Here is a 13,417-nt window from a genome sequence, read left to right as displayed (position 1 = left end):
CAGTAGAGCACATTCGAACTACTGACAAGGTCTTAGCTGCGTAACCCTAATTTAACTGCTTCACTGTGTCCACACAGCGGACCAACACTGTTAAACATGACAGCTCACCACCCAGTGCCTGGTTACAGCACCACAGATATAGCGCGCGCGCACACACACACACACACAGTAAATAAAGACAGCAGTGTGTTCAGCAGAAGTGTGTTTACTGGTCCAATAAATAGCTCCCTACAGAGAATGACAAACAGCTGGAGTGTCCCTCCCCAGGCCGGAACAGAGCGCACGGGGGGGGCTTTCTATTCATGGATGCTGCTGAGTTACAGGGCCTTGAACGGGACACTGTGGCGTGGGGGGGGGGAAACATAACATGTATATGTGCCATGTGGCAGGTAAGGGTGGAACAGTAACAAGTGCCTGTTAGGAGTGCAGACAGCACACGCTGCCATCCTACAGTCCTCTGTCCGCAGCAGGTCCGCCCCACGTTAGGGGTCAGAGATCAGGGGTCGCAGGCGGCGTTTAGTGGGCGTGCGGGCGGCCCCGCCCCCTGCCCCTCCCCGCCGGAGGAGCGTCGACGGACGCACGGGGGTTCTTGATGGTCTCGTCCACGGACAGGATGAGGCAGGCGGCCTCGGAGGCGGCGGTCAGGGCGTTGATGCGCACCACCGACGGCTCCCACACACACGCCTGGAAGTTGTCGGCGATGTCCTCATTGTTCACGTCCACGCCATACCACATACCACCCTGCAGGGGGCAGCGGAGAGGCACGGGGTCAGTAATGAGACTACATACTGAGACACACACACACTGACTGCCCTCACACATATGCAGACACTCGCAGACGTATGCACACATGCACAGACACACACACACACACACACACACACACACACACACACACACACACACAAACAAACAGGAACACATGTAAGTGCACACACAGACACACACACAAACTGGAGACACACAAAGTCAATACTGCACACCGACTGCACGCCAAGACTGACTGACTCTCTGTCACACCCACATGCACACACAACACCCAGACAGACAGACAGACTGAGTGACAGACACACCGTGCGTGGCAGCAGAGGTACCTGTGCGTGCTTGGCTCTCAGCTTGTTGAGGATGTTGGTGGCATCGAAGCCGGCGTTGTCACAGAGCTGGCGTGGGATGATCTCCAGGGCCTTGGCGTAGGCCCCGATCAGCAGCTGCTGCTTCCCCGGGATGGTCCGGGAGTAATCCCGCAGGTACTTCGACAGCTCCATCTCAATGGCCCCGCCTCCGGCCACGATCGAGTCGTTCTGTCAGAGGTCAGAGGTCATGGTGGCCAGAGAAATTACACTTCATTCATCAGCATTGTCCCCAGCAACCTGCACATACAGTCAGCAACACACTACGAAAACACTTAACCCTACCGTATTAATGCTAATGAAATTCTAACACACTTTATAACATATTCTCACAGTCTGAGAATGAAGTTTGCAACTGCATCTCACACACGCTGATAGCAGGTTCCTGGACACCACCGTTATAAAAGCATGTTTTGCATACGTTACATGTCGCATACGTTATGTGTTACATGCGATTTGCACATGTTGTATATGCCTTGTGTGTGATTTGCATGTTACGTGTTGTGCGTGTTTTGCGTATGTTACGTGTTGTGCGTGTTTTGCGTATGTTGCGTGTTGTGCGTGTTTTGCGTATGTTGCGTGTTGTGCGTGTTTTGCGTATGTTACGTGTTGTGCGTGTTTTGCGTATGTTACGTGTTGTGCGTGTTTTGCTTATGTTACGTGTTGTGCGTATGTTGCGTGTTGTGCGTATGTTACGTGTTGTGCGTGTTGTGCGTATGTTGCGTGTTGTGCGTGTTTTGCGTATGTTGCGTGTTGTGCGTATGTTACGTGTTGTGCGTATGTTACGTGTTGTGCGTATGTTGCGTGTTGTGCGTACGTTGCGTGTTGTGCGTGTTCTGCAGACCTTGATGGCGCGGCGGACGATCATGATGGCGTCGTGCAGCGAGCGCTCCGTCTCCTCCATGAACTGCTCCGCCCCCCCACGCAGGATCATGGTGCACGTCTTGGCCTTCGGGCAGCCTTTGAAGAAGTTATACCTGCAGGGGGCGATGTCGCTCTCGTGAACACCCTCACTCAGCAGCCATACACAGGCACACCTTTAGGGTGGGGAATCCGCTCCTTCAACACTGCTTTAACAAGGATGCTTTTATATCTATAAACATCACTCATAAAAACAGTGCTGAACGGTAAATAGACGTTTCAGTACTAAAACAATACTGGTATGATCAACAAGTCCAATTATCACACTGTAATACGTAAAAATAGAAAAATGAAAGAATGAGAAGACAGCAGATTTAAAGCATGTGCAGCCCTCTGCTAAAAATAATCATTCATAAGTATTAAAGATCATAATTTTGACTTGTTAAGTTCAGAATTTCCACAAACAGTAGATGTCAGAAGGCTAATCTCTTAAGTGAAGAATCTGTCGGTAAGTTTAAGACATACAAAAAATATATATCAAAGTGTTGCGTAGCAAACTATCTTTACTCATCAGTTTAACAGTTAGTGAGTTGTGGACAATAACAAGCAGTGGTCTGCTTTATTTCACCAAGTTGAAACATTTCCATGCAACTTGTAACCCATAATTCACTGCTTTGGGGGAAACAAGGAAGACTCTTCTTCCCTCCACTTGCTCACACGCAAACAGGACCATTACCTCTCTCCCCCGACCTGGACCTCCTCGAAAACTGCGCACTGTCCAAGGACGTCGTCAGTCAAGGAGCCCACGCTAGTCTGGATGGAACCGCCACAGGCCTGAAGGACACAATGCTTATCAGTTACCATGACAATGCTTATCAGTTACTGTCTCCCTGGACAGCCTGGACAGAATCAAGTTATCAGATCCCGGTCAAATTGATATAGTATTTAAAGTATTTCCCCACTTTTTTCATAATACTGAATGACTTAAGGATAACAGTAAGATTTCAGATGACTATTTTACTGTTGAAATCCCATTTCGTCTGGTAACACAGCATGGCCTTCACAGCACCCATTCACCAGTATGAATGACTTCAGGATAAGAGTTAGACTTTAGATGACTACTTTATGGTTGAAATCCCATTTCTCCTGTAATACCAGGGCATGACCACGCCCCATTCCCCCTCCGATAACCCTGCGATAACCCCCCCGGCTCTCCTACCATCATGGTCCTCTTCAGGTCTTCCTCCTGCACCCTCCCGGCGCAGAACAGGTCGCGGTCAGCGAAGTACTGCGTGGCCACGTCTCCGATGGGCAGCTTGGACAGCACCACCTTGGCCCCGGACTTGTAGATCTTCTCCAGCTTGTCATACAGAATGTTCCACTCGGCATCCACGATGGCCTGGTAGTCCTGCAGACAGAAGCAAACCGCTCACGTTACAGAGACACTGGGAAAGCCTGATCAGCAAGCGCTTACCAAGTCTGCTTCAGTGTCCAGATGCCTGCACTGTGGAGCATCTTAATATTGCACTGCAAGTGTGGCCTACATTTTTCAGTGTCTGCAGATTCCATATCAATAGATTGATTGGATAATTAGAGGGCATACTATTGCAATATCACATGTGCGTGTCACTGATAAAGCTGCATGCATTAAACTCAGACAAGGAGAAAATGAACTTTTTTCCCCACTGTAGTCCTCCTACATGCTCCAGAATACCAAACAGCCGGGGAATTTCAAATTGTATAGTATACATACCTAGGCCACTTCCTAAGCTTGTTACATTGGGCCTTCTTGAGCAGGACAGCCTTGTGTTTTATGAACGGGACCTTTGATTCAGAGCACTGACCTCCACGGAGTTGACCCGGACTTCGGCGTTATCCTTCTCTGCCTTCAGCTCCAGCTCGATGTTGAGGAGGGCGATCTTGGGGTTCTCGTACTTCTTGGGCTGCATCTCGAAGCCGGCGTAGGAGAAGGTCTTCTTGAAGGCCACGCCCGCCACCAGCTGAGAGTCCTGCAGAGGGGGGAGACGGGGGAGTCACATGACACCTCTGTGGGCATCACAAGCCACGCCCTGCTCTAGCAACAATTACAGCTGCAAAGGCACAGTAGAGCTCCATCTCTCATAGCCTGGTACAAGTGAATGCTAATCTCCAGCCTAACCCAGTTTCAGACAGAGGAGAGGTTAATCTCCAGCCTAACCCTGCTTCAGCCAGAGTGGTGGTTAATCTCCAGTCTAACGCCCGGGCAGCCTTACCTCCAGCGCTCCGCCCTGCACCTTCTTCACCCCGATCATTTTGAGCGGCAGCAGCTCGTCCAGCATCATGACAGCATCCACCACCATTCTGGAGAAGAACTGCTTCTGCCCGGCGATCAGCTTTGAGTTCAGGGCTGTGGCGGCACACTTCTCCAACAGACTCCTCTGCTCCCTGAGAGAGGAATGAGGGGGAGAGAGAGAGGGCGGAAGAGAGAGAGAGGAAGGGATGAGAAGGAGAGGATGAAAGAGAGAGGAAGGAGGAGAAGGAGAGGCAGAAAGAGAGGAGGGACAAGAGAGAGAGACATACACGTCAGGGGGGGACTGCAGGGAAAGCCCAGGCAGCTCATCTTCATTACACATTAAATCCACACATTTAAAGTGGTTTTCATATTTATGTCAATTATTCAGTTTTACCACACCTTTACGCCTTACAAAAAAATATTGTAGAATTTATCTTCATTCTGGGAGCCAGTCAAATGATGAATGTGGCCAATTCGATCTGGCGTCTACTTCTTTCCCTATGTCTCAGTCTTTCTGTGGTACAGCAAACTGAACAGCATGTAAAAGAACTCACTGCTTATCGTCCTTCTTCACGGTAACAGCAATTTCTTTGATCTTCTTCACAGCCTGCAAAGAAAACAGAATTTCTCAAGAGCCTGTTGCAAGAGACACCACCCGTGCTTCCACCGGTGCTTTGTGTGTGTGCCCGGGTTCGAGGGCGTACCAGCTGGGTGGCGCAGCGGAAAGCGCGGATGATGGTCTGGGGGTGCAGCCCCTCCTCCACGTACGGCTTCACCTGTTTCAGGAACTCCGCTGCCAGCAGGGTCACTGAGGTCGTTCCGTCGCCCACCTGGGGAAGGGCGCACAGAGCATGCTCCTTATTCTACACAAAGTGCCGAAGGCGGCGCAAACAGTAACAGACAGCATGACTAAAAGGCGAAAAGTACTGTGCTGCTGTAACAAAAGGAAAAAGGGAGACATTATCTCATTACAGAAGCACAGAGACACATGACCGTATACATGTCCGAGGGGGTTTTTAATACGTTCTGGAACATGAAAGGCATGTATCCAACTGCATCTTTAAATTCAATACAATTGAGCAATTCCCAGAAGAGGCAAGGCACAATCTGAGAGTATTACACCAAGTACTCCCAAATAAACCCCCCCCCCCCCCCGGATGCGCTCTTCCAGGCTGCAGCCCTGGCTGCCGCTCCCTCACCTCAGCATCCTGGGACTTGGCGATGTCCACCAGGGTTTTGGCGGCGGGGTGGACCACGTCCAGAAGCTTCAGGATCGTGGCGCCGTCGTTGGAGATGGTGGCTTTACCTGGTGAAGAGAAACAGCAACGCAGAACACTCACACCGAGTCCCGTGGCAGACGCTCCTCTACAGAGCGAATTACAGTGTGAAGTTACAAAAATGCATGCAATAAGGAGTCATGAACAACAATGCATACACAAAATAAAACACCTGAACAGTCCAGCATACAGTGATGCAACAGAAAGTGCAATAGAACCCTATTCAAAACAATAAAGACTTCAGTGTTCTAAGTACTAAGGGAGGCAAGATGCTGTCTGAAGAGGTGGGTCACGGTCATGCTCTGGTCAGCTGTGTGGTATTTTAAAAAAAATGTGATTGTAAACAGAAGGTTACAGGTTCAAATACCAGGAGGGACAATGGTGCTTTTTGCTTGAGCAAGGTGCTGACCCTAAGATGCTTCAGTGAAATATCAAGGGACAAATGCGTTTGCTAAGCAAATCTCATGTCGCCAAACTGGACCAATTTCAGGCCTTCACACAAGCTTCATCAGATCTTAAGGTAAAGGTTATAAAAGAAGCCACCTCCGACAGGCAATCACATAACACGGCAGACAAGGCCAGAGAAACCCACCCAGGAGCCTACCCACAATGCCCTGCCCTCACCTCTGCTGTCCACCATGAGCTTGTCCATGCCGCGGGGGCCCAGGGTGGTGCGCACGGCCTCGGCGATCACCTGGCACGCGTTGATGTTGCTGACAAGCTGGGGGACACCCTGGGACGTGTCTGTCCCCTCCTTCAGCAGGATCACTGGTGTGGGCTGGGGGGACAGCGAGTATGACGTTAGAGAGCATCTCACTCACACACACACACACACACACACACACACACACACACACACCATACTGATATATCAGCTTTTCACTGGTTTTAGGGACTTCCATGAAAGACTGTGCAAAAGACTACAGCCCAGTTACCGTATATTTGGGGTGTCACCATAAAACATGGAATCTCCATTTTTAGATTTTTTTTTCTACATGAAACAAAAGTGCAAAGCTCTCATCCACATCTATGTGCGTACAGTAAATCTGTCACGACTGTAATGCTTATAAAGTTCATGTGACTATCTTCTAGTGTTTGCCTAGGAGTGTGAAAGAGACCATCTCTAAATAGCCTGACATCTCTCCATGGCACCCAGCAACCGCCTCTCTCTCTCTGACACACACACACACGGTCTGTATCCAAACTACAATCAGAAATATTAGCACCCACAACCCAAACCTGCACGCCGCAGATCCACGCCCAACTAAAGGCCTTAAAAGTACGGAAGATAAAACGCTAACGACTCTCCATCCTTGCACGTTCAATTCCCCACTGTCCGGATTCGTGACAGCCAGCGAGCCATTTAGTTCGCTACAGTATTTTTCCTCACAAAACTGCATACTAAATATTTATGATAACCATAGAAGAAAAAGAAACGCAAAGGGCTACTGTGTACTATATAGCAGCAAAGAAGGATTACTGAATCCATTCAGATTATCTTGCCAGACAACATAATATCTCAGCCAGCAAGATACCAACGACGCTAAACTGCTAGTTGACAAGCCATCTTAGTTACAAATAATTACGCGGAAATTAGCCAGACGTTACCTAGCGTTTCCTAGCAGAACAACGGATCAGAAGCTTGCCTTAATGAGGCTTGCTTCAACAGAAGCCAGAAGTACTCACGATGCTACACTGTGGGGCCTGCATAACGTCCGGCTAATGCTTCCATCAGATGACCGAAAGCTATCCTAGCTATCATCCTCGAACAATAGCTAAAGCTAGTTAACGAGCTACCTCACTGTACGTCAAAGAGCAGCTATTTAGCTATTATAGGTAGGGCCATCAACCTTTTTCTTTTTTTCGGATTTTTATTGTTTACGGCCATTTGCAATTTAACATGACGAGAAATGAGTGGTTTAGCTAGCTAGCTGGTTAGCCACAATAAATCCTGCGTTTGCGTTCCCTCTCTCAAATGACAAGAAATCTTGTAATCTGAAGCAAACATAGCTATCCCTCTCTTCAGAACAGAAACTCAAACCGATTAGTTTTAACATCAAAAGGTCGGATGGCAATGGGTTCTTTTTCAATTCAAATCGCACCACCCTACTCACCATCATCTTGAAGACGTTCACGTTACACCGTTAGCGGCACCGGCTGAAATCCCACAATGCACATCGGCCTAGAACCTTCTAGCAGAGATAGTTAATACTACTGAGACTGTACACCAGGCGGCATTTCCTGATCCGTGTAAAAAGATCCGTTATATGCGTAAAGGAAGTTTCAATGTTTTCCATTAAGACTCTGGAATGCATGACTAAAGATAGTCAAATGCAATATGTGTGTACTCATTCATTACAATAAATTGTATTAATTCCCCTCGCCTCCTACAATACAAACCCATTGACGAGCTGGAAAGTTCCTACCCCTACAAGGCAGGATTACAGGATTACACCACCACGGTGGAACGCCTTGGTGATTATGTTTATGAATTCTTAAAATACAGCTTCTGTCGACCTGGTAAAATAGTGAAGTCATCCAGTCAATGAGCAGATTAATTCAACAAGACGATGATCACTATCTTTGTTCTCTCTGAATCGGTGTCAAAAACCTAAAAATGACAAAAACCTAAACCTAAAAAAGTACAAAAACAAAAAACAAGGGACTAGCGCATCACCTAGTGGCAATTCGCGGTACAGAAAGAGTAGCGTCTGTTAAATTTATTGATCTCTACTCCGCGTTAAATTAGACATTTAAATATGTCTTTAAATAACTACATCTCGTTGAATAAATAAACACAATTCCATTTGTTTCAGAGAGCATTTGCTTATTTAAAGATATGTTTAATTCTGAATTCAGTTATTTTAACTTGAATTAAACTCTTAAAACAGATGTCGCAATCGAAGCCAATTAACGCAAGTTACAGGTTACAAATTATCTGCTTTATAAAACCTGGCTTTAGCGGAAACTAAGCTCGGTAAATACTTACGAAGAACTGCGGTGACAATACTGTATTTTTTGCTTCAATGAAAGACACAAGGGAGCATTACAACACCGTGTTGGTATGTATTGTTTTCCATTTCCATTCCTAACTTGCTAGAATCTTTTCAAATTTACATGTTTTGATTCTTTTCATAATAGAATTCATACAACATTAATTTCACAACAGTTGTGAAACAATATACAGCAAAAGAAATAAATTCATAAGTTAAGGAAAAAGAAAATGTGAGATAATACAAAAACTTTAAAAAATGCCACAATTCCATAAATTCACAGAAGCAATGGCAAAAGTAACAAGCCTGCCATTCTGAGATGGGATCATTATTGTAAGCAGTATAAAAGGAATTACACATTACATATGCCTGTGTTCATTGACCTGTAGGCTGTCATATATGAGGTCAGAAGAAGGCACTTGCCATTCTGAAGGTCAGGGGCCTTACCTCTACCTCTAGCTAAAATTAAAAATTAAATATCCCTGTCCTGATTAATGTGTTGCAAATAAAAAGAACAAAAATAGTCAATAATTGTGATAAAATGACTTTTTGGATCCACGGCTGCATGCACAATAATATGTCAATATGTCAATAATTAAAATTGTAACTTACAACTTGATTGGAAGGAATGATTTTGGTAGATGATGCAATTATTGTAGTGATAGGAAAGAGCATAAAACTGAAACCTCTTTCGTCTGCTTGTATCCCATGATTCACAGGGGCATGCTCAGAGGTCACATCTGCAAGCCAGGCTTCAGCAGGGCCAGTAGGGCTGCGGTGAAGCAGCTAGGCTTAAATAATAATAATAATAATAAATTTTATTTATATAGCACCTTTCATATCATGAAATGCAGCTCAAAATGCTTTACAAGAGAAACAGTATAACTCAATATCACAGGTATTACTTTTACAAGCAGCGAAATGTACACAGGAAAATAAAAACAATGAAACAATACAATCCTAAAAAGTTAAAATAAGACAATAATAGCAATAAAATAAATTGATAATGATAAAAACAATCCTAAGATATAAACAATAACAATGGTGTAAAAATAATAGAGCTGGAATTAACTCAAAGTATGATCATAAAAATGGGTTTTGAGCTGTTTCTTAAAACTATCAACAGAGGTTGCTTGTCTTATTTGTAATGGGAGTTTGTTCCAAACCTTTGGTGCATAAGAACAGAAAGCTGCTTCACCATACTTTTTGTAATTCTTAATTTTCATTCAATTCATATAAGGCTCCTGTTGCTCTGATAAAGGTTGTATAAATGGCAACATGAGGAAAGTGCATAATTTTCTGGTGATGGTGACGTAACTGGAAGTTGTCAGCATACACATGCCAGATATGAGAAGAGCGGACACAGCCCGCTGACGCGTTACTCAGCATTGCTTTCTGTGGCTGGAGCAGTCAGGCAACGCACCAGAACGCCTATGCATTAAAGGCACTGACAAAAAAATACTTCTTTTCATTTTCAGTGTTTACAAATTATTAATTAAATGTTTTATACGTTAAAATTAAACTGACAACTCGTGTTAAATATTTGAATGACACTATGCTAAACAGCAAATTTCTTGACTGGCGTCAATTCTTTTGAGCGTCTCCCTAATAATCTGTTCTGTGGTGCCTGTTCACATTGGTTTTCATGATGCCACGCCTCCTTAGTGCCTCGAAAAATCTTAGTGTAGACTGTATAAGGCCCACAATTTCGGTTGCATCTCTTGTGTTCATTGTAACACTAAAACTCAAGGCAGCAGTGTTTTCACCTGTAGGACGTTTCTTCCTTATTAGTGCTATGTTTACTAGGATCCATGCATTTAACTAAACTTAACAGCCCAAAAATATTTTATGTGATGAATACTTAGCAGGAGACAAGGATTATACTGTATTTAACTTCTACTTTTTTAACTCTGCGCAATTGCATTCACTTGTGTACATCATTACCTGTTGTAAAGGAATCCAAAATAATTCTTAGCAGCTGACTACTTGATTCTTACAAGCGGAATTTTCGAGGAACATTCCTGTAAAGTAATAATTGTCCCAATGTTTCTGATCACTCTACCCGGATGATTCCTATATCAGTATTTCTTATAAACGGAGAGAATTGTATTCTGAGGTGCCGACAAGACTTCGGGTGACCAATGAGTAAGTACGCGATGAATTTATTCACCAATCAGGACAGCGGAAATATCTGCAGCCAATCGTAAACAACGCAAGGGGCGGTGCTAGTAGTTGTAACAGATCGTAGCAAAAGGGAAGTAGAGCGCAAGTAGGAAGAGGAGCCGGGCGATATCTGCGCCGTTTTTTTAGGTGACGCAGTCGGGCGTCGCGTACTGGGACATGGAAGATGGCGAGCGTGGAGACAGCCGCGGAGCACGAACGGATCCTGCGGGAGATCGAGAGCACCGACACCAACTGCATCGGACCCACTCTACGGTAAAGACGGCGAGCCTACGGGGAAGGGTGTGCGCACCGAGGCCGTCCGGTTAGAAGCACTCTCGCCTGTCCAAGGAGTGATTTTTTTGGAAAGGGAGTCTCCCTGAAATTAACTCCAGGAGACTTCGAGACTGTTTTCTAACTTGTAGATCCAAACGGAGCCGCTCATATGATCTGACAGCAATTGATATTCCGGTCACTGATGTTATCCGAGGGCATGGTGGAGATGGATAAGAAGCGCAGCGTCTTCTATTACAGTGTCGACGAGGAAAACTGGGGAATATATTGATATTCCCTTGGTTTTTCCCCTTGGGGGCCATGCAGTCTTGCCAAATATTAGCTTGTTCGCTAGCCAGCTATAGCTAGCTCACTATACTATGCGCAGCTGTTGCTAACGTTATCGCAATTCGCATTGTAGCAACGTTAAGTAATTGGACTAGCCAGCTAACGCTGACGCTAGTTTACAAACACTACATTGAGACACGTTTGTGATAGTGCGTCCAAAATAACGATTATAACTAGCTAACTAACTAGCTGGGTTAACTGTATTACCTTGTGTTTCTCCTGCAAGAAAACAACGTTGTTGTTAGGACGACCTCAGTTAGCTAGTGTTGGTTACTTGGTATTATTTAACCTTAAATCATCTGTAATTACTGTCAAGTGTTTCCAGCATTGGTTTTACGTGTGCTTTTTAAGTTAGTCATTTTTCGGGCGTTGCATTTTTAAAAATATTTATTTAGTAGTTAGTTTGCTGCAGCAAGAGTAACGTTAGTTATCAAGTTTGGTAACAATACGCGTCCGGCGCGGTTGGACCTTGCTATCAATGAACAAGCTTACGTGTAGTAAACAAATATTTACAAAAGCTAATGCTAGGCAAGCTAAGCTTTCTAGGCAACGATTCATTAATTAATTCGAAGTCGAATGGCTTTAGGTATATATTTCTACAGGCTGACGTGAATACAGTCCAGTACTTTGACGGTTTATTTGTTGGCAACACTCACTCCTTTGACATCCTTTGTTTGTATGTGACGGCTTGGTGGTTGAACAGTCTGAATGATGTGTTAACGTTACATGACACAACTGCACAGGGACATTACCTACGTCGCAGTAATGCATTGTATTCTTGCATTGATTGCTATTTTCGGTTTCCTGTACAGTAGATTCAGAGCAGATTTGTGGTCAGTGTAGACTACTTCTCCCTGTCTACAGCGCTGAAGAATCATATTGCATCATGAACGTTATTTTGACAGACTTATTCTTCATAAACAATGACTACACGCAACACGATACCCATTCTGTGGCACGACTACGGAGCATTGACATTTAAACACACAAAATCATCGTTGTGGAAACCTGTTTGATACACGTATTTCAACCCAACCTCAGATGGCTAGCTTGTCTTTAGAGTTTCATTAGGGTCCATGTGTGGGCACAGTAATGCTGTATAGCAACAACAGTATAGTTTTGACAAACTTCCACGCTGGTGATCGGCTAGGACAATTTTCACATCTTTGAACCTTGTTCAAAATCAATAACGTCTGCAAAGACAGGAGGTGCAGGCTGAGGAGTACTTGTGGTCGTAGTGATGTAACTTCAGATGTTTTCCGTGGGGCGCATCTAAGGTCGCAACTTTAGGTGAACTCCGTCCTGAATCATGCCACTCCAGTTACATCATGACGTATGACGATGTGACGTTCAGATAAGACGCGACGATACCGCACGGTATTCGATTACTCGCGACGATTCTCAGGTGTGGCAAGGAACAGCGTGTGAGCTACAGGGTTAAAAAGCATACGTCGTTTTCATTTGCCACTCTGAGCTATGTCTCTAACAATAGACCGACTAAGAGCTGTGGCATTACTTCCTCATCCTCGCTAATGATGTTGCCTGATTGTTTTGGAGTTGACAGGGCTTTTGTTTTAGTCTTAAGCAGCGCTTCCGAGCTCTCAGTGAGTATTCTAGGCAAATGCTGCTGCTGCTTGCCGTGAAGGGAATCGATCTGCTAATGGACTAATCCTCCTCTGTTACTCAGCCGGCCGTCTCCACTTATCCCTGTGCTTTCCACAGCCGGCCGCTCCCGTTTGCTTTTTACATGATGTCAGAAATATAGTGGTCTTAAATGGTGCCTGCCTTAATGAAACCCCCGGCTTACAGACCTGTAATATTTGTGGTTGGTGGTGGGTTATGGTGCAGGTGAGACTGTGTGCTACACCAAGTAAACCTATGGGTAGACTGTAGATCTCTTTCAGTTGTTCTCCTGTGTAGAGTATACCCTTCAGAATATCTCTCTGTACTCAGGTGAAGGTGAATGGAAGTGAAGCAGACACTTCCTTTACCCTGGGTGTTGTGGTTGTGTCTGTGGGTGTGTGTTCATGTGTTTGCATATTGGCTCTGATCAGGCCCTCAGTGCTGATTCATGTGAGTTATGTGCTGTGGTAGCCGCGAGGT

At 45.2% G+C, this 13,417-nt stretch overlaps 2 protein-coding genes across 5 annotated transcripts in view; one reads left to right on the top strand and one right to left on the bottom strand.

Moving 5' to 3' along the window:
• Window positions 1–189: 189 nt before the first annotated feature.
• Window positions 190–7,723, bottom strand: cct7 (chaperonin containing TCP1, subunit 7 (eta)). Its single transcript, XM_036551232.1, has 12 exons — window positions 7,655–7,723; window positions 6,165–6,318; window positions 5,463–5,569; window positions 4,968–5,093; window positions 4,818–4,870; window positions 4,244–4,415; window positions 3,836–4,000; window positions 3,211–3,399; window positions 2,728–2,825; window positions 1,975–2,107; window positions 1,095–1,301; window positions 190–741 (listed from the first exon to the last, which is right to left on the bottom strand). The coding sequence occupies exons 1-12, from the start codon at window positions 7,658–7,660 to the stop codon at window positions 517–519; spliced, it is 1,635 nt and encodes a 544-aa protein (XP_036407125.1). The 5' UTR covers window positions 7,661–7,723; the 3' UTR covers window positions 190–516.
• A 3,079-nt stretch (window positions 7,724–10,802) lies between these two features.
• The window catches only part of exoc6b (exocyst complex component 6B), a 90,053-nt gene continuing 87,438 nt past the window's right edge, over window positions 10,803–13,417 (top strand). For all 4 annotated transcript variants that reach the window (XM_036551205.1, XM_036551202.1, XM_036551201.1 and 1 more), the window contains exon 1: window positions 10,803–10,969. In XM_036551205.1, coding sequence (XP_036407098.1) covers window positions 10,881–10,969 — 89 coding nt within the window. In that variant the 5' untranslated portion in view covers window positions 10,803–10,880. The remainder of the gene's footprint in view (window positions 10,970–13,417) is intronic.

The sequence above is a fragment of the Megalops cyprinoides genome, chromosome 18 (assembly GCF_013368585.1).
Source record: "Megalops cyprinoides isolate fMegCyp1 chromosome 18, fMegCyp1.pri, whole genome shotgun sequence".
Lineage (NCBI taxonomy): Eukaryota > Metazoa > Chordata > Actinopteri > Elopiformes > Megalopidae > Megalops > Megalops cyprinoides.
The sequence above is the reverse complement of the archived record's forward strand: the minus strand, read 5'-3'. Positions and strand labels throughout refer to the sequence as shown.